Source organism: Protopterus annectens, chromosome 5.part0 (genome assembly GCF_019279795.1).
Source record: "Protopterus annectens isolate FY-2018-M chromosome 5.part0, PAN1.0, whole genome shotgun sequence".
Taxonomy (NCBI): domain Eukaryota; kingdom Metazoa; phylum Chordata; order Ceratodontiformes; family Protopteridae; genus Protopterus; species Protopterus annectens.
In genome coordinates, this window is record NC_056735.1 from 367,458,803 (window position 1) to 367,485,680 (window position 26,878).

The following is a 26,878-nucleotide window of genomic DNA, read 5'->3' on the forward strand; positions in this document are numbered from 1 at the left end:
TTAGAAAAGAAGGTTGGCAAATGGATGGACTGATTAAGGGCCACACTGGATACCACCTTGGGCATGAAAGAGGGATTGTTCCGGAGGGACACCCTGCCTGCATGAAAGATGATGAAAAGCTCCACTGCCATGAGGGCTTGTAATTCAGACACCCTTCTTGCTGAAGTGATGGCTAGAAGGAAGGCTGGTTTCCAAGAAAGGAAATTCAACTCTGCGGGTAGAGTGAGCTTTTCCCATACAAAGTTAAAGTCCCAGGCTGGAGTAGGGGCTTCTCCTGGGTGGTCTTAAGTTTTTGGCCCCACTGAGGAATTGCTTCAGCAGTGGATGAGAAAAGAGGGGTGGATCTGTATTGTAATGAGCTGAAATGGCCGAGACATGAATTTTAATGGATGAAAAGGAAAGGCCCTTGTGCAGCATCTCGGTTAAGTATTGAAAAATCTGAGGTAGTAAATTGGGTGCTGCTGTGCCCATCTTCTGAGTTTGGCTCCAGGAACAGAATCTTTTCCATTTTTCAGCATAGTATTTTCAAGTACTTGGCCTCCAGAATGATATCCATCACTTGTTTACTGAGAGATGGTAACGGAGAGATCAGGTAATTAACCAGGTTGCCAGGTTCAGGGTTTGAAGCTGTGGGTGCAGAATCTGGCCCTCCTGCTGAGACAGCAGGGCAGTGGTCTGAGGCAGGTGCCATGGTGCTAGCAGTGACATAATGCGCAAGAGGGGTAGCAGTGTTTGGCGTGGCCAGTTGGGTGCAATCAGTATTGCCCTTGGTTTGTCTTGTTTGTTCTTTAGTAGTACCTTGGAGAGGACAGGCAGAGGGGGAAAGGCATTAACTGACAGGCTTTTACAGGTGAAGGACAGAGCATCCACTTTCCAAGCTTGTTTGTGGGGAGTCCTTGTGCAGAATTTGTCCAATTGGTAGTTTTGGTGGGAGGCAAACAGGTCTATCTCTGGGCTCCCCCATTTGTTTCACAACATGTTGAATATCTTTGGTTCCAGTTTCCACTTGTGTGGGTCCATGAGATTTCTGCTTAGGTCACCTGCCAGGGTATTTAGCTTGCCTGGCAGGAATTCAGCCTCTAGGTGCACTTGGTAGCTCAAGGCTGTGTTCCAGAAACCCATGGGTAGTGTGCAGAGAGGGAATGAGTGGGTTCCCCCCTGCTTATGTGCCACATAATAGTGGTGTTGTCCGTCTTTACCAATAATTATCCTGGAAGAATGTGGTCCTTGAAGGCTGTCAGAGCATTCTGTACAGCTAACATTTATTTTTGACTGATATGCAGGTGCATTTGACTTGGGTTCCATTTGCCCTGAATGCACTGCCCTGCCAAGTGAGCCCCCCATGCATAGTCTGATTCGTCTGTTATGGTTTGGGTGGCAGAGGATAGAGGGAATGGCAGTCTCTTGTTTTGGTGGCAGGCTTCTGCCCACCAAAGGAACTCTATCTGTAGACAAGGTATGATAGGAATCATTGACTCTAGATCCTGAGAATTTTGACACCATAGGCTTTTTAGATATCATTGCAGTTTCCTCATATGCAGTCTTGCATATGGAATTAGTAGAATGCAGAAGGCCATGAACCCCAAGGCTTGCAGTATTTTCCTTGCAGATAGCTGGGTCATTGTGGCCAGTAGTTTGAAGTAGGCTGTCAAATGAACTTGTTTCTCTGGTGTGAGGTAGGCCATCTGGGAAACTGTATTCAAGCTTGCTCCCAGGCATACAATTTGTTGGCAGGGTACAAGATGTGATTTCTTTTTGTTTATGGTGTACCCCAGAGAAGTTAGCAATTCCTTTACGAATGCCAGATGATTTAATAGTATGTCCTGGCTTTCTGCCCGAATTAGACAATCATCCAGGTATGGGTATATTTGAATATTTCTTTACCTGCAAAATGCAATGACTGGAGCTAGGCACTTTGTGAATACCCTGGGCACAGTAGATAAGCCAAAGGGCAGTGCAGAGAACTGATAGCGCATGTAGCCTGCTTTGAAGCGTTAGTATCTTCTGCAAGATTCCCTTATTGGGGATGTGCAGGTAACCTTCCTTTAAATCCAGTGCTGCCAACCAGGCATCGTTGCCTAGCATAGGAAGCAGCTGATGATGAGTTAGCATCTTGAATTTTGGAATTAACAAAAATGTGTTTAGGATAGACAGGTCCAGGATAGGACGACATGAATTGTCTTTTCTGTGTACCAGGAAAAGTCTTGAGTAGAAACCCTGTCCCCATTATTCTTCTGGGACAGGCTGAATCGCCTTGATGCTTAAGAGAGAGAGAACTTGCTTTTGAGCCTCTGCCCACTGATTTGAGGGTACATCTGGCCAACCGATTGGGGTTGGTAAGGAGTGGAAGTGGAATCAGTATCCTTGGTAAACTATTTAAAACCCATTTGTCCTGGGTAATGAGTTCCCAATTTTTGCCCGCAGGGCAATCTTTCCCCCTAAAAGAACAGTCAGTTGTGCAGGACTTGGAAGGTTTAAAGTTAAGTCATTGAGAGAGTTTACAATAGGGAGTCTTACTACTCCCTGCTTTGGAAGTGAGAGCCCCCCCACTGCTTAGTCCTGTGAGTAATTTGGGACTGAAGCCTGGCTGCTCTGCTGGTTCTGGGTTTGGACTGAGAAGGCCTGGAAGAGGCAGGAAAGGACCAATTCTTAGAGGGCCAATGCCTACTAAATCTGAGAGGCTGTACTTGCAGGAAACCTTTAACAGTTTGCATAGATTTTGCTTTTTCCTCCATTTTTTTAAGTACTTCTTTTGCTTTGTTGCCAAACGGGCAGTCTTGGTTTAAGGGAGCATCCAGCAATTTAGCTTTAACATGATCTGGCAAAGATTGCTCCTTAAGCCAAGCATGCCTTCTAAGTACAGACCCAGTGACAGCAGCCCTGCAAGATGCCTCTTATGAATCAAAACCACATTGCAAAATATGGTTTCCAACTTGTTCAGCAGAATGCATGAAATCCTGTAAATCTATGCTTTCCAACTTGTTCAGCAGAATGCATTAAATCCTGTAAATCTTTATTTTCAGCACAGTCCGGAATCAACATAATTTTCTGTTTAAGCAATCCAATAATATGCTGCTGATACTAACATATGAAACTGGCAGTATAAGGCCTAATAGTCATGGTTGCAGAAGTGTATACCTTCTTACCCCATCTATCCAGCGCCCTGGAATCTCTATCAGAGGGGGTAGGATTTTTGGCAGTAGTAGCCTTAATGCCCTTGGGTCCCTGTGAAATGGTCTCAGGATCCGCAGTAGGATTTCTAAAGAGGAACCTGTGAGAGTCAAGAACACTAACACCAATCAGGTTTTCAGGGAGCAGGAGGTAAAGAGTCAGGGGCCAAGCTAGAATACGAGAAGGTATCATCAACAATGTCCAGTACAGGAGGAACGGCTAAAGGCCGGTGTTGAGGCAGGAGTAAGAAATCCCTAAAACTCTTTTTGGAGTCAGAGTAATCCTGGCTTACCAGCGAAAATGCTCCCTAAGAGTATGCAAGGTTACACCAAAAGAGAAATCCTCTGGAGGGGAAGCAGAGGAAATGGAGTCCTCTGCATCAGAATCCTCATAGGTAGGATAAGGGTAAATCCTGGTCATCAGAGGAAACAAATTTCAGAGTCCTGATCAGAAGAATCAGAAGGAAAATCAGTCCTAGGTCTCTTAACGGGGAAGGGTGGCTTCCCCTGATTAGAGTAATAAGGTCTTCAGCCATTGTTATCATTTGTTTTTTAGGCAAAGGAGCCTGACCATGTGGATTGGACGTCTGTTTTCCAGGCATGGATAGAGTTTTAGGCCTTGAAGAAGATGGCGTCGGTTTAATATGCAAGTCAGTAGGCCTGCATACACCCTCAGAAACCGGTGCCTGCAGAGCAGCTCCAGACCCATCCAAGGTAGACATATCCGCAGGTTCCACAGTCGAAGAAGCATCTCGCGGCATACCGGACTCCGAATGGGTCTCATTAGAGGCCTGCGAATCTGAAATAGCGGATAACAGAGGATGTGAAAGCGCCTCAATGAGTACCGGCGAGCTAGCAACTAGCTTAGGAGAAGCGCTGTCAGCAGCTTTGGACCTATGCAGTCTGTCTCTGTCTTTATCTTTGTGTTTTTTCAGAATGTCGTTAGATGGGTGGCTTACCGAAGCCATTTCTGGATAATTGAACAGAGTACCAAAATATTCAGAAGTGTAAATAAACAGACAACGGGTAGTTAGAGGTTTGAATAAGGCACAAAAATGACTGAGAGGTACGTCGTGGTCTAGGCCTAAGCAAGGAATGCAGTACGAATGAAAGTTTTTATGAGGTATGAATGGCGTCGGCTGATGCCTTTATACTCCAGCCATTGTGACGGAGAGGAGGCGACACCAGCCGACGCCGGACCCAGACTTTGGAATTCGGCTGACCGAGGGCTGCCTGAGGCAGGACAACCCATATGTTATGACTGCAGTTGCATTCTTGAAGGACATCTGTTCCCCAATGGGGTACTTAGCTTAGTTGAAGACTTAGGTTCTGAAACTTGAAAATGAAAATTTCAGGAGTCGGCCGACCGGCACTTGCAAACTGCTTCTGCTTTGGGCACCTCACGGCAAGAAAGACTGATGTAATGGCGTCAGCTGCATGATTTATACCCCTGACTACCTGACGTCATGGAAGATGAGACAGCAATTGATGCAGGACCCAAGACTGTGATAATCAGGCCGATTGAGGGCTACTGCAAGCAGGTAACACAAATGTGATGACTGCAACAGTGAAACACGAAGAACATCAGACTGGTGTGAGACCTGCTTTTGGACTAGCAGAGGATAGTCTGAAAGTTTACACCCTTACAGCAGTGGGTTTAAGTCACATGTTGGACACATCTCTGGTACCTCGGTCATATATCCAGGTTATTTGACAAGATAATCCCATCAGTTTGTAATACAACAACAGTGATCTAAGGAAGGGGATACATAAATACCACACCAAGTCTAATTGATAAACTATTATTCATAATGTAAAAGTCTACAGATAATGGAAAAATACCTGGGATCCTTTCATTGCATTTATAGCATCACCTGGACCTTCTGTATATATCTGGCTCAGAATAGGCAACAAAAAAGCAGCTGTTTTTCCAGAACCTGTTTGAAAAATGGATTAAAGAAAATCACTAAAAACACACTTGCAAAATTAAGTACTTCATTTTAAACTGGTGATAATATTTTCAACTCCATAAAAAAGTGTGACAGCAAGCATGTGTAAGAATAAAAAAATCTAAAACTCATCTGCGAACATATGTGCAAAAAGTAGACTAACTGCATGTACCATGTATATTCACTTAAAAATAGAAAGTCCATAAAGTATCAACATGCAAACTCACCATACCTTAACAGCTTAGAAAACAAATCTGGGCACAGTGTAGACATTATCCCAGTAGATAGACAATTCGACTGTGTGACTACATTCCTAGAACACGTATATGCAAGGCAGTTATGGGAGGGCACGCAACTGCAGGCTTTCAAACAAAAGTATCACTGCTAGAAAGGAAAATTGTGTAAAATCTAACCATAACAGTAGATGTCCTTATCTTCCATGTTGCAGTATTCTACATGTGGGTTTACCCTTCTCCAGTTCGTCCAGGCAGGTTTCCAAAGATTTTCAGTCCCTCTAGGTGCAGACGTCTGACGTGCAACAGGTACATAAGCCATAAAAGTAACGTCTGCACACACCAACCCTCAGAACATAAAAAACGCCCCAGTCGCAGCAAGTCCTAGAATGGCATAGACTGTCCAGTGTCACCCAGGAGTGCAAGTGCATTCTGACAAGAGGGGGAGGTGGGAGGGAAGGAATACTGCAACATGGAAGAGAAGGACATCTATGATTATGGTAAGATTTCACACAACTTTCCTATGTTCTTCTATTCCAATGTTGCAGTATTCTACATGTGGGTGAGTGCCAAAGCACACTGAGGATTGGGAGGTGGTCTAGATGACGTTGCCAGGAATCCATGTAGGACAGCCCTTGCAAACTCTGCCCTGGAGATATGGTCCAGTTTGTAGTGTTTGTTGAAGGTATGCACGGAGGACTAAGTAGCCTCTAGTATGGGGTTACTGTCTAGCTCCTTAAAAAAGGCTCCAAAAGAGGCAATTGCTCTGGTTGAGTGGGCTTTGACATTGCCCTGCAAGGTCATTTCATAGTGAAGGTAGCAGAAAAAAATAGCCATGGAGATCTAGGCCGAAATTCTTTGTTTGCTCACTCTGGGATGGAAGGAACAGTTGGTCTGATTTCCTAAAAGGTTTCCTAAAAGGTTTTCTGTAGATAAAAAGTAGAGTTGTGTAAACTTACCACAAATGTAGATGTTAGAGTGTATTCACTGATGCAGTCATTACATTTGGGTTATCTGCTTGCAGGTAGCCCTCAGCCGGCCTGATTATCAAAGTCTTGAGTCCTGCAAAGGTTGCTGTCTCTTCTTCCATGATGTCAGGTACTCAGGAGTAAAAAGCATGCAGCCAACGCCATTACAACAGTTTTTCTTGCCCCAGATGACAGGTGCCCCCATAATAGGAGTCAATTATATACAAGGTTACACCTCCAACAAAAAGCAAATACACCAGAAAGCTTAAATGCAGTAAACAAGAAGATAGGTACAGCCAATAGAAGACAGGGGGGTGGAGGGAGGGTTACTAGGACTGCAACAGTGAATACACTAACATCTACATTTATGATAAGTGTACACAACTGTACTATGTTCTTCGTGTTTCACTGTTGCAGTCATTACATTTGGGTAGATTCCCAAAGCTAAGGAAGGGAGGAGGCAATTAGAGAGAATTAGGAGCAGCAATTAGGCCCTGCAAGACTGCAGTGGCAAACCAGCTCTGGATATAGAAAAAAATAGGCAAGCGGTAATGACTGGTGAAGGTATGAACAGAACTCCAGGTAGCAGCTTCTAGGATGTCCCTGGTAGGGACACCTCTGAGAAAGGCTGTAGAGGTAGATGCAGCCCTGGTGGAGTGAGGTCTGATCCCCTGGGGGATAGGTTTTCCATGGTGCTTATAGCAGAAATTAATGCAATGGCTTATCCATTTAGAAACAGTTTGCTTTGAAATAGCCTTCCCCTCTGCCCCTGCAGCAAAAGCCACCATCAGTTGTTCAGATTTCCTTTGAGGTTTAGTCCTGTCCAAGTAGGATCCAAGTTGTCTGTGCACATCTAAGGAATGCAGTACCCGTTCCCCTTTATCCTGTGGACTGAGAAAGAAGGTTGGCAAATGAATGGACGGATTAAGAGCCACAATGGATACCACCTTGGGCATGAAAGATGGATTGGTTCTGAGGGACACCCTGTCCGCATGAAAGATGATGAAAGGCTCCACTGCCATAACGGCCTGTAATTCAGATACCCTTCTAGCTGAAGTGATTGCTGAAAGGAAAGCTGCTTTCCAAGAAAGAAATTTTAAGTCTGCAGTAGCAGCTGGCTCCAAAGGAGGTAGAGTGAGTTTCTCCAAGACAAAGTTAAGGTCCGAGGCTGGGGTTAGAGCTCTCCTGCGTGGTTTCAAATTTTTGGCCCTTCTGAGGAAAGTACAGGTGTGTACCTACCATAAATGTAGATGTTGAGTGTATTCACTGTTGCAGTCATTACACTTGGGTTATTCTGCTGGCAGGCTGCCCGCAGTCGGCCTGAATTCCAAAGTCCCGGTCCGGTGTCGGTTGCTGTCCCCTCTTCCCTGACGTCAGTGTGCCAGGGGTATAAAAGATGCAGCCAACGCAATTTTCTTCAGTTTTTCTTGCCTCAGATGTCAGGTGCCCCCAAAAAGGTAGGCTAAAATATTGCCAATAAGTATGCATGCACTAAAGTAAACATTTCCTTCATTTACAAGCAAATGCACCACAGAGGTTGTATAGAATAGAGAAGTACAGATAAGTCCCAGCAAAGAAAAGGGGGATGGTGGGTGGGTAACCTGGACTGCAACAGTGAATACACTCGAACATCTACATTTATGGTAGATACATAACTATACTATGTTCATCGTGTTTCACTGTTGCAGTCATTACACTTGGGTTGAATCCCGAAGCTGAGGTTGGGTGGCTAGGTTTAAATAAGGTTAGGAGAGGCTATAAGGCCCTGCAGAACTGCAGTGGCAAAGCCTGCTCTGGATGTAGAGTAGAGAGGTAAGTAGTAGTGCCTTGTAAAAGTGTGCACTGAACTTCAAGTTGCAGCCTCTAAAATGTCTTTGGTTGGTACTCTTCTGAAGAAGGCTGCTGACGTGGCTGCTGCTCTGGTTGAATGTGGCCTAATGGCCTTAGGCACTGATTTGTCATGTTGTGAATAGCAGAAACGAATGCAGTGGCCTATCCATTTTGAAATAGTCTGCTTTGAGATAGCCTTTCCTTGTGATCCCGCAGCATATGCCACTAAGAGTTGCTCAGTCTTTCTGAAAGCTTTAGTTCTGTCCAAGTAGAAGTGTAGCTGTCTGTGTATGTCCAAAGAATGCAGGAGTCTCTCACCCTTATTCTGTGGGTTTGGATAAAAAGTAGGCAAATTAATGGTTTGGTTAAGGGCCACGCTGGACACTACCTTAGGCATAAATATTGGGTTTGTCCACAGAGAAACCCTGTCTGGATGGAAAATGATAAAAGGTTCCACAGCCTTGAGTGCCTGTAACTCAGAGACTTGTCTTGCAGAGGTTATTGCTAGGAGCAGAGCTGTTTTCCGTGATAAGAACTTTATCTCAGCTGTATTGGCTGGCTCAAAAGGAGGCAGTTTGAGTTTTTCCAAGACATAACTGAGGTCCCATGCAGGTATTGGTGCTCTCCTTGGAGGTCTTATGTTTCTGGCCCCTCTGAGGTACTGCCTTAGCAATGAATGAGAAAAAATAGGTGCTTCATTATTGCAATGAGATGAAATGGCAGAGGCATGGATTTTAATTGATGAAAAGGATAGGCCTTTGTCCAGCATCTCAGTTAGGTATTGTAAAATCTGAGGAATATTTGGTACAAACGTGTCAATTCCTTGTGCCTGGTTCCAAGCACAGAATCTCTTCCATTTTTCTGCATAAGATTTTTTTGGTACTGGGCCTCCTGGCCTCCAAGATAACATCCATCACTGCTTTAGAGAGAGGTGTGTTCTGAATGGCTACATTATCCGTCATGCTGCCAGATTTAAGGTCCCGAGTTGGCTGTGCAGGATCTGACTGTTTCGTTGGGTCAGTAAGTGAGGAATTAGAGGTAATGTCCAGGCTGGGCCTTGAGACAAGCTCTTTAGGATTGGGTACCAGTGCTGGTGGGGCCAGTCTGGGGCAATCGGAATAATTTTTGGCTTCTCGTCTAACCTTTAGGAGTACCTTGGGGAGGAGAGGAGGAAAGGCATATACTGTTAGGGTTTTCCAGCTGAATGACAGAGCATCCACTTCCCATGCTTGCTTGTGATAAGTCCTTGTGCAGAATCTCTGTAGTTGGCAGTTGAGAGGGGAGGCAAATAGATCTATGTCTGGGCATCCCCATTTCCTTGTTATCATGCTGAAGACTTGTGGATCCAGTTTCCACTCGTGGGGATCAGTGAGGTTTCTGCTTAGGTTGTCTGCCAGAGTATTTATCTTTTCTGGCAGGAATTGTGCTTGCAGGTGTACTGTATCCCACTATGTCATGGCTCGTCTGCAGAGGGGATAGGAATGTGTGCCTCCCTGCTTGTTTATGTACCACATGACTGCAGTATTGTCCGTCTATCAGCAGTTGTCCTGGATGAAGCAGATCCTTGAAGGCTGTCAGGGCATTTTGAACAGCTAGCATCTGTTTTTGATTGATATGAAGATGCATTTGGATTGTGGACCATTTGCCCTGAAAACATTTTCCTGCCATGTGTGCCTCCCAGGTACAGTCTGATGCATCTGTTGTTAATGTCTGCCTGGCTGTGGGTAAAGTGAATGGTTGTCCCTTGTTGTGGTGACAGGCCTGTGCCCACCATCGAAACTCCTGCTGCAGGCAGGAAATGAGGGTAATTAATGTTTCCAGGCTGTGGCAATGTTGAGTCCAAACACTTTTTAGATACCACTGAAGTTTCCTCATCTGCAGTCTTGCATATGGAATTAGCAGAATGCAGGATGCCATGAAACCCAAAGCCTGCAGAATTTTTCTTGCAGATAACTGGGTCTTTGTTGCCAACATTTTGAAATAAGAAGTCAGTTGCCTTTGTTTGTCTGGCATGAGATAAGCCATCTGGGCAGTTGTATTTAAGCTTACACCCAGGAATATTATCTCTTGAGAGGGTACTAGCTTTGATTTCTTTTCGTTCACTGTGTACCCTAGGCAAATTAGTAATCTTTTTACAAACGCCAGATGCTTTAGTAGAATGTCCTTCTTCTCTGCTTGAATAAGGCAGTCGTCCAAGTAAGGATATATTTGAATTCCTCTTTGTCTGCAAAATGCAATTACTGGTGCCAGGCATTTTGTGAAGACCCTGGGCGCAGTAGATAAGCCAAAGGGAAGTGCAAAGAATTGGTAGTGCATTGAGCCAGCTATGAATCTGAGGTAGCTTCTGCAAGACTGTCTGATTGGGACATGCAGGTATGCCTCTTTTAGGTCCAGTGTTACAAGCCAAGCTTTCTTGCCCAGCACAGGCAGAAGTTGTTGCAGAGTCAACATTTTGAATTTTGGAATGTCCAGAAATGTGTTTAGAATAGACAGGTCGAGCATTGGTCTCCAGGCTTTATCCTTTCTGGGTACCAAGAAAAGTCTTGAGTAAAATCCTTTTCCCTGCTCTTGCTGCGGCACTCGCTGAATGGCCCTCATGTCCAAGAGAGATGAAACTTGTTTTTGTGCCTCTGCCCATTGATTGCGTGGCAGGTCTGGCATACCTTTTGACCTTGGCAGGGTATGAAAATGGAACCTGTAGCCCTGTGACACTATATTCAAGACCCATTTGTCCTGGGTGATCATGTGCCAATTTTGTGAAAAAAGTGCTAGTTTTCCCCCAAGGGGGCTGCCAAAAGATAAGTGCTTGGTGCTGGCAGAGGAATGTCATCGGGACTGTTTCCTGTATTGCTGAGATTTGTCTTCTCTGCTTTTGGAGGTAGAAGCACCCCATTGTTTAGACCGATATGAGCCTTGGGGCTGGGATTTGCCTCTGGGGCGTCTGTATCTGCCTCTTTTTGGCCTGCTGACATTGGAAAGGACCAATTCTTTGAAGGCTAGTTCCTGCACCTGTAGGAAATCCTTAACTGTCTGAATAGACTTCACTTTGTCCTCCATTTTCTTTAACACCTCTTCTGCTTTAACACCAAAGTATCATGCTGTAGTGGAGCATCTAATAATTTTGCTTTAACATGATCAGGGAGATTGTTTCTTTAACCAAGCATGCCACCTAATCACAGTACCAGCAACAGCGGCCATGCAGGAGGCCTCCAGAGAGTCAAAACCCCATTGCAAAGCATGCGTTCCCACTTGTTCAGCTGCATGCAATAAATCCTGCATTTCTTTGTTTTCTGCACATTCAGAATATGTCAACATTTTCTGTTTAAGCAGTGACATTAAGTATTGCTGATATTTAAGCATATGAAACTGACAATTTAAAGCTCTTACAGCCAAGGTAGCAGAAGTATAAATCTTTTTCCCCCATCTGTCCGGTGCCCTTGAATCACTGTCTGAGGGAATAGGGTTTCTTGCAGTGGAAGCTTAGACTCCCTAGGGACCCTGAGATATAGTTTCTGGGTCAGCAGCAGGGTTTTTATAAAGAAATTTATGGGAATCTGGAACTCTGTAGTATCTGTCTGGCTTAACAGGTGCTGGAGGTAAAGAATCCGGAGACAGGCCGGACTCTGAAAATACATCTACAATGTCTAAAACAGGAGGAATAGCAAGAGGCCTGTGCTGAGGAAGTAAAATGAAGTCTCTAAGCCTTTTCTTAGATTCTGAGTAGTCTTGGCTCTCCCAGTGGAAGTGCTCCCTCATGATATGCAGGGTTTCCCCAAAAGAATAATCCTCAGGAGGAGAGGCTGAAGGGATAGATTCTTCAGCATCAGAATCCTCATAGGGAGGAAGAGAGTATTCATGTTCAGAAAAGGAATCAGAGGAAATGGAAACCTGATCTGAAGATTCATATTCTGTCTCTTGCCAAGGCCTCTTATCATGAGGGGGATGGGAACCCCCTGATCAAAGTAATAAGATGTTCGGCCATTTTGAGCATCTGTTTTTTTTACTCATGGAGGCCTGTCCATGGGATTGCTGTACTTGCTTCTTTGTCTTTAGTGGAGCTTTAGTCTTTGCCTTTGAAGCTGAAGTCGGTTTTACATATAACTGTGTAGGTCTGAAAACACCCTCTGAAGCCGATGCCTGCTCAGCGGCTCCAGACCCATCTGAAGGGATATTTTCTGAGTGTCCAATACCTTGAGTTTCCTGCGGCCTAGTCGGCTCCACATGGGAATTGGAAGCGGTCTGCGGCTCTGAGGTAGCGGGCATCAGGGGCTGCGCAAAAGCGCCTCACTGAGAACAGACTGGCTTAAAAGAAGCCTCGGAGTCAGTTTTCGACCTCGGATGCCTGTCCTTTTCCTTGCGTTTCTTGTGAATTGCGTAATCGGATGACTATCCGACGACATTGTGTAATTAAATCTTCGGCCAAAATAGTGAAATGCAAAATCGTGCCGACGCTTAATAGAGCGTTGGTTAAGTCTAGCACAAAACCTACAATTACCAATGTTGTGATCAGGGCCTAGGCAAGGAATACAATAAGAATGGAAGTCTTTATGAGGTATCTGCTTCCAAGAAATACAATTAACTTTTTCTGACATCGGTCTGGAGCAAGAAAAATATTTCCCCAACGGGGTACTTAGCTTTAAATGAAGACTTCGGATCTGAAATTCGAACACGAAAATCTCAGGAGTCGACTGACCAGCACTTGTGAACTGCTTTTGCTTCGGGCACCGCGCGGCAAGAAAGACTGAAGAAAATGGCGTCGACTGCATCTTTTATACCCCTGGTGCACTGACGTGAGGGAAAAGGCAACAGCAACCAACGCCGGACCAGGACTTTGGAATTCAGGCCGACTGCAGGTAGCCTGCCAGCAGGATAACCCAAGTGTAATGACTGCAACAGTGAAACACGATGAACATCTGCTTGAGCAGTGGATGAGAGAAGAGGGGAGGTTCTGTGTTATGAGCTGAAATGGCTGAGAAGTGGATTTTAATGGAGGAAAAAGACAGGCCCTTGTGAAGCATCTCAGTTAAGTATTGTAAAATCTGAGGTAAATTGGGCACTGCTGTGCTCATCCCTTGAGATTCATTCCAGGCACAGAATCTTTTCCATTTTTCAGCATAAAAGTTTCTAGTACTAGGCCTCCTTGCCTCTAAAATATCCATCACAGGTTTGCTGAGGGATGGTAAAGGAGAGTAAGTAATTAGCCAGGCTGCAAGGTTCAGTGCTTGAAGCTGATGGTGCAGAATCTGGTTCTCCTGCCTGAGACAGCAGGGAAGGAGTCTGAGGCAGGTGCCATGGAGATAACCGTGACACACTGCGCAGGAGGGGGTACCTGTGTTGGCGCGGCCAGTCTGGAGCAATCAAAATCATCCTTGGTTTGTCCTGTTTGATTTTTAGTAGTACTTTGGAAAGCACAGGCAGAGGGGGGAAGGCATAGACTGATAGGTTTTTCCAGCTGAAGGACAGTGCATCCACTTTCCAGGCTTGTTTGTGGGGAGTCCTTGTTTAAAATTTGTCCAATTTGTAGTTCTGGAGAGAGGCAAACAAGTCTATCTGGGTTGCTTGTCAACATGTTGAAAATACTTGGTTCCAGTTTCCACTCGTGTGGGTCCCTGAGATTTCTGCTTAGTCTGTCTGCCACGGTTTTTAACTTTCCTGGCAGGAATTGAGCTTGTAGGTGCATCTGGTAGCTCAAGGCTGTGTCCCACAATGCCATGGCTAGTCTGCAGAGGGGGTAAGAATGTGTACCCCCCCCTGCTTATGTACCACAACAGTGGCATTGTCAGTCTTTACCATTAGTTGCCCTGGAAGAATGTGGTCCTTGAAGGCTGTCAGAGCATTCTGTACAGCTAACATTTCTTTTGATTGATATGCAGGTGCATTTGACTTGGGTTCCATTGGCCCTGAATGCACTTGCCTGCCAGGTGACCCCCCCCCCTTATGCATAGTTTGATGCATCTGTTAGGGTTTGGGTGGCAGAGGGTGGTGTGAAAGGTAGTTCCTTGTTTTGGTGGCAGGCCTCTGCCCATCAAAGGAACTCTAGGCGTAGGCAAGGTATGATAGGAATCCTTGTTTCTAGGTCTTGAGAATGTTGACACCATAGGCTTTTTAGATACCACTAGTTTCCTCATATGTAGTCTTGCATATGGAATTAGAAGAATGCAGGAGGTCATGAACCACAAGGCTTGTAGTATTTGTCTTGCAGATAGCAGGGTTTTTGTGGCCACATGCTTGAAGTAGGTTGTCAAATGAATTTGCTTTTCTGGCGTGAGGTAAGCCATCTGGGAGGTTGTATTCAAGCTTGCTCCCAGGAATATAATTTGTTGACAGGGTACCAGGTGTGATTTATTTTCGTTTATGGTGTAACCCAGACAAGTTAGAACCCTTTTTACAAAGGCAAGATGATTCAAAAGTATTTCCTGGCTTTCTGCCTGAATTAGACAATAGTCCAGGTATGGGTATATTTGAATATTTCTTTGCCTGCAAAATGCAATAACTGGAGCTAGGCACTTTGTGAATACCCTGGGCGCAGTAGATAAGCCAAAGGGCAATGCAGAGAACTGATAGAGCGTGTAGCCTGCTTTGAAGTGTAGGTATCTTCTGCAAGATTCCCTGACTGGGATCTGCAGGTAAGCTTTTTTTAAATCTAGTGTTGCCAACCAGGCATCTTTGCCTAGCAAAGAAGTAACTGAAGAGTCAGAATCTTGAATTTCAGAATCTCTAAAAAGGTGTTTAGAGTTGACAGGTCCAGGATAGCATGCCATGAATTGTCTTTTCTGGGTACCAGGAAAAGTCTCGAGTAGAAACCATGTCCCTTTTCCTCTTCTGGTACCAGTTGAATAGCCCCCATGCTTAAGAGAGAAAGTATGATTTGGGGGTAGGTCCAGCCACCCACTCGGTGTTGGCAACATGTGGAAGTGAAATCTGTATCCCTGGAACACTATATTTAAAACCCATTTGTCCTGGGTAATGAGTTTCAATTCTTTGCATGAAGAGCAATCTTTCCCCCCAAAGAGGCAGTCAGTTGATAAGTGCTTGGAAATTTAAAAGGAAGACACAGACAGTTTACCATAGGGGGGAGTCTTATTATTCCCAGACTTGGAAGTGGAGCCCCCCCCCCCCCCACTGCTTAGTTCTGCGAATCCCCTGAGACTGAAACCTGGGGTTTTTGCTGTGTCTGGGTTTGGCTTGAGAAGACCTGGAAGGGGCTGGAAAAGACCAATTCTTAGAGGTCCAGTGCCTACTAAATCTAGGAGGCTGAACTTGTAAAAATTCTTTAACAGTTTGCATAGATTTAGCTTCATCTTCCATCTTTTTAAGAACTTCCTCAGCCTTGTTGCCAAACAGGCAGTCCTGATTTAAAGGAGCATCCAGAAATTTAGCTTTAACACGATCAGGCAAAGATTGCTCCTTAAGCCAAGCATGCCTTCTGAGCACAGACCCTGCAGCAGCCCTGCAAGAGGCCTCTAATGAATTAAAACCACATTGCAAATTATGTTTTCGTCCTGTAATTACATTATGTCCTGTAATTCTTTATTTTCCACACAAACAGGAATCAACATAATTTTCTTTTTAAGCAGTCCAATAACATGTTGCTGATATTTTAACATATGAAACTGGCAGTTTAAAGCCCTAATGGCCAAGGTTGCAGAAGTGTAAACCTTCTTACCCCATCTATCCAGCGCCCTGAAGTCTCTATCAGAAGGGGTAGGATTTCTAGCAGTAGAAGCCTTAATGCCCTTGGACCACTGTGAAATAGTCGCTGGATCTGCAATAGGATTTTTGAAAAGGAACTTGTGGGACTCAGGGACCCTGTAGTATCAGTCAGGTTTTCTGGCAGCAGGAGGCAGGGAATCAGGGGCCAAACTAGATTCAGAGAAAGCATCAACAACAATGTCTAGTACAGGAGGAATAGCTAAAGGCCTATGCTGAGGGTAGGAGAAGGAAATCCCTAAGCCTCTTTTTTGAATCAGAAAAATCCTGGCTTTCCCAGTGGAAATGCTCCCTTAGAGTATATAAGGTTTCCCCAAAAGAAAAATCATCAGGAGGGGAAGCAGAGGGAATAGAGTCCTCTGCATCAGAATCCTCATAAGTAGGCAAGGGCAAATCAAGATCATCACAATAGTCAGAAAAAACTGAATCCTGATCAGAAGATTCATAATCAACTTCAGTCGAAGGCCTCTTAGAAGGGGGGGGGGGGTTGCCTACCCCCGATTAGAGTTACTAGATCTTCAGCCATTCTTATTTGTTTTTTAGGCATACAGGCCTGAGCGTGTGGCCTGGGCGTCATTTTTTTTTAGACATGGATCGAGATTTAGGCCTAAGTAAAGAAGGAGGTGTTGGTTTAATATGCAAGTCCATAGGCCTGAATACACCCTCAAAAGCCGGTGCCTGCACAGCGGCTCCAAACCCATCCAAGGTAGAGACATCTGCAGGTTCCACAGTTGAAGCATCTAGCGGCATACCGGACTCCGAATGGGTTTTAGTAGAGGCTTGCGAATCAGAAGTAGCAGGTATCAGGGGCTGTGAAAGCGCCTCACTGAGTACCGATGAACTGGTGACTGGCTTAGAAGCGTCGTCTGCAATTTTGGATCTCGGCTGCCTGTCTCTCTCTATCTTTGCATTTTTTTCGGAATCCCGGTAGTCGGATGGCTTACCGATGACATTTCTGGATAATTAATCTGAGAACCTAAATATTTAGAGGTGAAAATATACAGACGATGGATAGTGCACTGATTAAATAAAGCACAAAACTGACAGCAAGGTACGTCGTGGTCAGGGCCTAGGCAAGGAATACAGCACGAATGAAAATCTTTGAGGTATTTGCTTTCCACAAGTAATGCAATTATTAACTTTTACGTACATCGGTAAGGAGCAAGAAAGTTTCCCCAACGGGGTACTTAGCTTTAGTTGAAGACTTCGGTTCTGAAACTCAAACAAAAATTTCAGGAATCGGCCGACCAACACTTGCTAACTGCACCGCAAGGCAAGAACGACTGATGTAATGGCGTCGGCTGCATGTATTACAGCCCTGACGACCTGATGTCATGGAAGAAGGGACAGCAACCAACACAGGACCCAAGACTTTGTTAATCAGGCAGAATGAAAGCTACCTGCAAGCAGATAACCCAAATGTAATGACTGCAACAGTGAAACACGAAGAACATCTACAAAGCTAGTCTACATAGAAGGTATGACTTTGTCCCTCCTTGTTTGGTGAGATACCACAGGACTGTGTATTGTCAGTGAATATCTTGAGAGGGCCCTGCTCTAGATAGGGTAGGAAGGCTTGTAGGGTAAGGAGGATCGCTCTTATCTCTCTGATGTTTATGTGGTCTAGTTTGAGTGCCTGTCCACAAACCTTGCCCTTTTCTCTGACCTAGAATTGTTCCTCATTCCAGATATGAGGCATCTGTGTGCACTGTCTGGGAGGGATTGGGAGTTTGGAGGGGGAGGCCTGGATTCAGGTCCACCCACCACAGGGGAGGAGGAGGGACCCTGAACACTAAAGGGTGGGAGTGCTGAGTCCACACTGATCGTAGATGCCACTGTAGTTTCCTCATGTGCATTCTTGCTAGGGACAAAATGGGGATGGTGGCTGCAATGTAAACCAGAAGTCTCAGAAATTGTCTTGCTGTCAAGCACTGAGGACTGGAGGACAGTGAGTAGGTGGGGAGTCAGGGACACCACCTTTTCTGGTGGTAGGAAGGCACTCATAAGGTCTGTCCAGATTCTGCACCCCAGGAAGACAATGTCCTGTGCTGGCTTCAGACTGGATTTTGGCAGGTTTATTAGAAATCCTAGGGACTGCAGGAGTAACGTAAGGGTCTGGGTGTGAAGACGTAGAGTCTTGTGATCTTCTGCCTGGATTAGCAGGTATTCTAGGATAGAGGAATATCTGTGTCCGCTTCATACTGTAGTAAGCAATGACTGGAGCCAGACATGTTGTAAATACCATGGGAGCAGTAGAAAGCCCAAACAGCAAGGCACAGAAATGAAAATGGGATGGGCCTGCCAGAAATCTGGGGTATTTTCTGAAAGTGGGTTTTATGGGAATGTGAAGGTAGGCATCCTTTATGTCCAGGGTTGCCATGAATCCCTGAAGAAGCAGAAGGGGAAAGAGGGTGGGAGAGTGTGCATCTTCAAAGCATAAACTTTTAAGGAGGGGTTGAGGCGTAAAGGGTCTAAAATAGGCCTCCATGGGCTTCCTTTCTAGGAACCAAAAAGATTCTGTAGTATATTTTTCTTTTTGATACTTCTAGGCACTGATTCTACAGTGCCTTGTATTAGAAGGGTTTGCAGCAGCTGTTGAAGGAGGGGTAATTGAGTGGTGGGTGGCTGGGGTATGTCTAACCTTGGTGGTGTTGGGGGGGGGGGGGTCCAGGACAAAGTAACTGTTTTGTATGACTGACAGAACCCACTTGTCTGAGGCAGTGACAGACCATGCAGGGAGACAGTGAGACAAGCAGACCGGGGAAGGGATTATTTTGGAATGGGGGGGGGGTGAAAGTTTGACAGGCAATCAGACACTACCTGCCCTATCTGGAAAGGAAGACCTTTGGCTGGGGGAAGGAGCAGCTCTAGCTGGAGGGGGGGGGGGTTGTCTTCCAGGGGGTCTTCTAGACCTTAGGGCTGTAGGTCTAGAGGCCTTCCTGATAACTGGTTATTAGCCAGGTAGTTCCTCTGGAACCTGGGGATGGTTGAGACCAGAAGTTTTAGATCCCGTAATTCTTTTCCTTTTTGTTGCTGTGATTTAAACAGGCCTGCCACTTTTCACCAAACAGGGCAGAGTGATCCAAAGGTGCATCAATACATTTGGCCCTGACGTCATCAGAGAGAGGCTGAAGATGTAGCCATGAGTACTGTCTTGATGCAGGGGCTGATGCAGTTGACCTATCCGAGGCTTCAGCTGCATCATAACTGCATCTCAATGAATGTCTATTCACCTGCGAGGTGAGGGCTAGCACAGAGGTCAAGGAAGCTTTGGCTGCACAATCTGGAATGTCAGCTAATTCCACCCTGGAACTGGCAAACCGAGGTAAGGAATATTTGGTCATGTGAGTTTGGTAGTTAGTAGCTCTGAATCACAGGGCAGATGTATAAATTTTCTTTCCTAACCTCTCCATGGTTTTGCTGTCCTTGTCAGCTGGGAGGATGGTAGTGGTAGGAAGAAGCTTGGAAGCTCTATCAGTAGAGAAGGAGACAGTGGCTGGAACAGCAGGAGGGCACAATTACTCTGTCTCAGCGACATTCTAAAGTCTATCTTCTCTCTGTGGGGCTGGGAGTCCGGGTTGATGAAAGCAGAAGGAAAAGCATCCAAGAATACTGGCTGAATAGGAGAGATAGCAGAAGGACTGGGTGCGAGTCCATTTGTATCAGGTCTTAAATTTCTTTTGTACTTCTGTCATATACGAGGATTCCCACTTAAAGTGGTTTTTCGTTTGATAGTTTCCCCAAAGGTTAAATCCTCTACAGGATTCAGGTTCAATAGCGCCTTCCTCTGGAGATCAATATCCCGGGGGGGGGTCTGAGAGGAGTAACACGGAATCCTCTGAGGAATCAGACAGTTCTTCCTCCTCCAGTAGTAGGATTAGGGCTTAGAAGGGGAGGAGCAGGGGGAGGAGTTTCTAAGGCAGCAGGCCTAAGGGCCATGAAGGAATTAAACAAACTGATTGAAAGCCTGCCAAATCGGGCACGCTTTCAGAAACAGGAGATACATGCTTTGTTTTTTATTTTTTCTTTAGTGGACTTGCAGGCATCCGACTGGGAGAAGGTCTCAGGTCAGACACAGGGACGGCCGTGGCGGAATCCAAAGAGCCCAGAGTAACCGCTGGTTCCCCCCAGCATCGAAGGTGTTGACGTTCACTCAGGATTCTGCAGCTTCCTCAGAGTTACACTGCCTTATCAGCACCGGCGGTGCGAGAATCCACTGCCAGGCTGATTTCGGCCAAAGACTGAGGAATGGCTGGAAGTGTAGCAGCAGAAGTAGGCCACAAGGTCTTGGCCCTCTTCGGCAGTTCAGACAGGGCACTGGCCACGGCCTCCATCCCAAATGCTATTTGTTTCAAACATTGATTTTCTAAGTACAAATGCAAAGCCTGTAAGTGGCGATGCAAGGTCTTAGGAAAGGAAAGTTGTGTAAAATCTTACCATAACCATAGATGTCCTTCTCTTTCACGTTGCAGTATTCACTAGAGGGGTTACCCTTCTTCCAAACAGCTTGTCTGGCCAGGTTTCCACAGCTTTTCCAGTCCCTGATGGAGCAGATGTCTGATGTGTTTGGCAGGTATGTGGGACACAAATGTGATGTTTGCGCTCTCTGGCCCTCAGAACCAAGGAAGCCCCATATGGAGCCAGTCCTGGTGGCCTAGCCTGTACAGAAGCCAAGGAGAGCAAGTGCAAGGATAAGAGGGGGATGGTGGGAAGGAAGGAATAATGCAACATGGAAGAGCAGGACATCTATGGTTATGGTAAGATTTTACACAACGTTCCTATGTCAGTCTATTCAAATGTTGCAGTATTCACTAGTGGGCGAGTACAAAAGCTCACTGCTGGTTGGGAGATAGTCTGCATGAGGATTCCAGGAACCCATGCAGGATAGCCCTGGCAAATCCTATTCTGGCCCCGGAGATGTGGTTCAGTTTATAGTGTTTGGTGAAGGTGTGCATAGAGAACCAGGTAGCTGCTTCCAGAATGGAGTTGGTGTCTAAGCCTTTAAGTCTCCAGAGGAAGCCATGGCTCTTGTGGAATGGGCTCAGACGTAGTCTGTCAGTGTCTTCACATGGTGTGTGTAACAAAAGGAAATGGACCCAGCAATCGAAGAAAAAATAGATTGTTTTCCCACAGCTTTCCCCAGGGCCCTGGGATGGAACGAGATAAACAACTGATCTGATTTGCGTAAAGGCTTGGTTTTATAAAAACAGAATCAAAGTTGCCTGTGGAAATATAACAATTGAAGGACTCTCACCGTCTCCATGATGGTTTGGAAAGAATGTGGGCAGGTGAATAGCCTGATTCAGGGAAAAGTACAGTTGTGTACACTTACCATAAATGTCGAGGTACGAGTGTATTCACCGTTGCAGTCATTACATTTGGGTAATCTGCTGGCAGGTCGGCCTGATTAACAAAGTCTTGGGTCCTGCGTCTGTTGCGGTCCCTTCTTCCATGACGTCAGGTTGTCAGGGGTATAAACATGCAGCCGACGCCATTACATCAGTATTTCTTGTCCCAGATGTCAGGTGCCCCCCCAAATAGGGAGCAATATTATATATATATATATATATATATATATATATATATATATATATATATATATATACACACACACATATACATATATATATATATATATATATATATATATATATATATATACACACACACACACATATACATATAGATAGATATATAATGTATATAATTTAAAACAAAAAATATACCTCCAAACAAAAACAAATAAACCAAAAAGGCTTTTAAGTATAGTAAAAAAAAAAGGAGAGGTATAGTAAGAGAAAAACAGGGGGCTGGAGGGTGGGTAACCATGACTGCAACAGTGAATACACTCAAACATCTACATTTATGGTAAGCGTACACAACTGTACTATGTTCTTCGTGTTTCACTGTTGCAGTCATTACATTTGGGTAGAATCCCAAAGTTATGGTTGGGAGGATGGAGTTATACAGCATTAGGAGCAGCTATAAGGTCCTGCAGGATAGCAGTGGCAAAGCCAACTCTGGATTTCGAGAAGAAAGGTAAATGGTAATGTTTGGTGAACATATGAACTGAGCTCCAGGTAACAGCTTCTAGAATGTCTCTGGTAGGAACCCCTCTGAGAAAGGCTGCAGAAGTAGATGCAACCCTGGTGGAATGAGATCTGATCCCCTTGGGGATAGCTTTACCATGGTGCATATAGCAGAAACGAATACAATGGCTTATCCATTTGGAAATAGTCTGCTTTGAAATAGCCTTTCCCTCTGCCCCTGCAGCAAATGCCACAAATAGCTGTTCAGACTTTGTCCTGTATAAGTAGAATCTAAGTTGTCTGTGTACATCCAATGAATGCAGAATCCTCTCACCCCTGTTCTGTGGATTGGGAAAGAAAGTTGGCAGATGAATGGTCTGATTAAGAGCCACACTGGATACCACCTTAGGCATGAAAGATGGATTGGTCATGAGAGAGACCCCGTCCGGATAAAAAATAATGAAAGGCTCCACTGCCATAAGAGCCTGTAATTCTGAAATCCTTCTAGCTGAAGTGACTGCTAAAAGCAAACCTGTTTTCCAGGAGAGAAATTTTAGGTCTGTAGTAGTAGTAGCCGTCTCAAAAGGCGGGAGAGTGAGCTTTCCAAAACAAAATTGGAGGTCCCATGCAGGAGTTGGCGCTCTCCTGGGAGGTCTTAAATTTGTGGCCCCTCTGAGATCCTGCTTTAGCAGAGGATGAGAGAAGAGGGGAGGTTCCGTGCTGTAATGAGCTGAAATGGCAGATGCATGGATTTTTATGGAAGAAAAAGATAGGCCCTTGTGAAGCATCTCAGTTAAGTATTGCAGAATCTAAGGAATATTGGGCATTGCTGGGCTTATTCCTTGTGACTGGTTCCAGGCACAGAACATTTTCCATTTGTCAGCACAAGATTTTCTATTACTAGGCCTTCTAGCCTCCAAAATAACATCCATCACAGGTTTGCTGAGGGATGCCAAGGATGAAATTAGTTGACTAGCCACGCTGCAAGATTCAAAGTTTGGAGCCGATTGTGCAGAATTTGGAAGTTCTGCTGAGACAGTAGATAAGGTGTCTGAGGCAGGTGCCACGGAGGAAGGTGACACACATTGCGCAGGAGTGGGTACCAGTGTTGGCGAGGCCAGTTTGGAGCAATCAGAATGATTTCTGGTTTGCCCTGTCTGACTTTTAGTAGAACTTTGGAGAGCAGAGGCAGAGGGGGAAAAGCATAGACTGAGGTTTATCCAGCTGAATGACAGAGCATCCACTTTCCAAGCTTTTTTATGATGAATTCTTGTGCAGAATTTGCCCAACTGATAGTTCTGGGGTGAGGCAAAAAGATCCATGTCTGGACTCCCCCATTTGCGTGCCAACATGTTGAAAACTTGGCTCCAGTTTCCGTTCGTGTGGGTCCATAAGATTTCTGCTTAGTTTGTCTGCGAGAGTATTTAGCTTTCCTGGCAGAAATTGTGCTTGTAGTTGTATTTGGTAGGTCAAGGCCATGTTCCACAATGCCATGGCTAGCCTGCAAAGGGGGTAGGAATGTGTACCCCCCTGCTTGTTTATGTACCACATAACTGTGGTGTTGTCTATCATTAGCTGTCCTGGATGAAGGTAGTCCTTGAAGGCTGTCAGTGCATTCAGTACAGCTAGCATCTCTTTCTGATTGATATGTAGGTGCATTTGATTTGGGCTCCATTTGCCCTGAATGCACTTTCCTGCCAGATAAGCCCCCCCAAGCATAGTCTGATGCGTCTGTAGTTAGGGTTTGGGCGGCAGGGGGTGGAGTGAATGGCAGTCCCTTGTTTTGGTGGCAGGCCTCTGCCCACCATAGGAACTCTAGTTGCAGGCAAGGTATATTAGGAATCATTGTTTCCAGGCTGTGACAATGTTGGCTCCATAAACATTTTAAGTACCATTGAACTTTCTTCATATGCAGTCTTGCATATGGAATTAGAAGAATGCAGGAGGCCATGAACCCAAAGGCTTGCAGAATTTGTCTTGCAGATAGCAGGGTTTTTGTGGCCACCTGTTTGAAGTAAGTCACCAATTGAATTTGCTTTTCTGGCATAATGTAATCATCTGGGCAGTTGTTTTCAAGCTGGCACCCAGGAATGCAATTTTTTGAGAGGGTACCAGTTGTTTTTTCTTTTTGTTTATGGTGTACCCTAGACAAGTTAAAACCCTTTTTAAAAATGCCAGATGCCTTAGAAGAATATCCTTGTTTTTTGCCTGAATTAGACAATCGCCCATGTATGGATATATTTGAATATTTCTTTGCCTGCAAAATGTAATTACTGGTGCCAGGCACTTTGTAAACACCCTGGGAGCAGTAGATAAGCCAAAGGGCAGTGCAGAGAAAGTATAGTTTTGTACCTACCATAAATGTAGATGTTTGAGTGTTCACACAGCTGCAGTCATCACTGTTGGGTTATCCTGCCGTCAGGCGGTCCCCGCAGTCGAACTGAGTTCCAGAGTTTTGGTCCGGCGTCGGTTGCTGCCGCTTCTTCCCTGACGTCAGTGCGCCAGGGGTATACAAGATGCATCCGACACCATTTTCTTCAGTTTTGTTGCCCCAGATGTCAGGTGCCCCCAATAGGTAGGCAATACATATTTCTATATGAAAATAACAGATAAAAATAAAACAAAACCTTCAGTCACAAGCAAATACACCACAGAGGTTGTATAGGATAGAAAGGAATAGATAAATCCAGCTAGTTCAGAGGGGATGGAAGGAGGGTAACCTGGACTGCAGCAGTGTGAACACTCTAAGATCTACATTTATGGTACGTACAAAACTGTACTATGTTCGTGTTACACTGCTGCAGTCATCACTGTTGCGGCGAATCCCAAAGCTAAGGATGGGTGGTGGAACTAGACAGGGTTTGGAGAGGCTAGAAGGCCCTGCAGAACTGCAGTGGCAAAGCCAGCTCTTGTTTTAGAGTACAGAGATAAGTGATACTGCTTGGTAAAGGTGTGCACTGAACTCCAGGTGGCAGCCTCCAAAATATCCTTGGTTGGTACCCCTCTGAGGAAGGCTGTTGATGTTGCTGTAGCACTGGTGGAATGGGGCCTGATAACAGGCACAGATTTCCCATGATGTGTGTAGCAGAAACGGATACAATGTCCTATCCATTTTGAAATGGTCTGTTTTGAGATAGCTTTTCCTTGAGATCCTGCAGCATAGGATACAAAGAGCTGGTCAGATTTTCTGAAAGCCTTAGTTTTATCCAAGTAGTAATGTAATTGCCTGTGAATGTCCAAAGAGTGTAGGAGCCTTTCCCCTTTGTTCTGGGGGTTTAGATAAAAGGTGGGCAAATGAATGGTTTGGTTTAGGGCCACACTGGAAACTACCTTTGGCATAAAGGAAGGGTTATTTCGTAAAGAGACTCAGTCTTGATGAAAAATGATGAAAGGCTCCACTGCCATTAGGGCCTGTAGTTCTGAGACTCTTCGTGCTGAAGTTATTGCTAGCAGCAGGGCAGTTTTCCATGATAGGAACTATAGATCAGCAGTGAAAGCTGGTTCAAAGGGCGGAAGTGTTAGCTTTTCCAGAACAAAGTTGAGATCCCACGTTGGTGTTGGTGCTCTCCAGGGCGGTCTTATGTTCTTAGCCCCTCTGAGGAACTCTTAGTAATGGATGTGAAAATATAGGGGGATCCGTGTTGAATTGAGCTGAAATAGCTGAGGCGTGGATCTTAATAGATGAGAAGGAAAGTCCTTTGTGCAACATCTCAGTTAAATACTGAAGAATCTGAGGAATATTTGGGACAAGGGGATTTTGGCCTTTAGCCTGGTTCCAGGAGCAGAATCTTTTCCATTTGTCTGAATAGACTTTCCTGGTGCTAGGCCTTCTGGCCTCCAGAATGACGTCCATCACAGCTTTAGAGAGAAGTGTTGACTGGTTATTTAAGCAATTTGCCATGCAGCCAGATTTAAAGTCTTGAGCTAGCTGTGTAGAAACTGATTGTTTTGCTGAGTGAGCAGGTGAGGAATTGTAGGCAAAATCCATGGTGGGCCTTGAGCCATGTTCCTTAGTATTGAATACCAGTGCTGGTGTGGCCAGTCTGGAGCAATGAGTATCATTTGTGGCCTCTCTAATCTGGCTTTCAGCAGCACCTTTGCCAGAAGAGGCAGTGGAGGAAAGGCATACACTGTAAATGTTTTCCAACTGAATGAGAGGGCATCCACTTTCCAAGCTAGTGTGTGGTATGTCCTTTTGCAGAATTTCCGTAGTTGATAGTTTTGGGGGGAAGCAAACAGATCTATGTCTGGGCTCCCCCATTTTTGAGTTATCATTGCGAATACTTGTGGATCTAGTTTCCACACGTGAGGATCTGTGATGTTTCTGCTCAGATCGTCTGCCAGTGTGTTTTTCTTTCCTGGCAGGAATTGTGCTTATAGTTGAACTTGGTATGTCAGTGCTGTGTTCCACAAGGTCATTGCTCGTCTGCAAAGGGGGTAGGAGTGTGTGCCCCCTTGCTTGTTTATGTACCACATCACTGTGGTGTTGTCCGTCTTTATTAGGAGTTGTCCTGGATGTAGAAGGTCCTTGAAAGCTGTTAGGGCATTTTGTACAGCTAGCATCTCTTTTTGATTGATATGTAGATGCCTTTGGTTTGCAGGCCATTTGCCCTGAACACAACTGTACTGCCATGTGTGCTCCCCAGGCATAATCCGATGCATCTGTTGTTATAGTTTGCCTGGCTGTGGGTAAGGTGAAAGGCTGACCCTTGTTGAGGTGACATGCCTGAGCCCACCTGTTGAAGGCAGGGAATGAGTGGAAGTATTGTTTCCAAGCTGTTTCCGTGTTGAGACCATACGCTTTTCAGATACCATTGTAATTTCCTCATAAGCAGTTTTGCAAATGGTATTAGTAGTATGCAAGATGCCATGAATCCCAAGGCCTGCAGAATTTTTCTTGCAGGGAGTTGGGTCTTTGTTGCCATCATTTTGAAGTATTGCATCAGATGTCTTTGCTTGTCTGGCGTGAGGTAAGCCATCTGGGCCGTT

At 45.2% G+C, this 26,878-nt stretch overlaps 1 protein-coding gene across 2 annotated transcripts in view; it reads right to left on the minus strand.

Moving 5' to 3' along the window:
* The window catches only part of DDX3X (DEAD-box helicase 3 X-linked), a 1,864,809-nt gene that overhangs the window by 857,746 nt on the left and 980,185 nt on the right, over positions 1-26,878 (minus strand). For both annotated transcript variants that reach the window (XM_044072327.1, XM_044072326.1), the window contains exon 9: positions 5,013-5,107. In XM_044072327.1, coding sequence (XP_043928262.1) covers positions 5,013-5,107 — 95 coding nt within the window. The remainder of the gene's footprint in view (positions 1-5,012; positions 5,108-26,878) is intronic.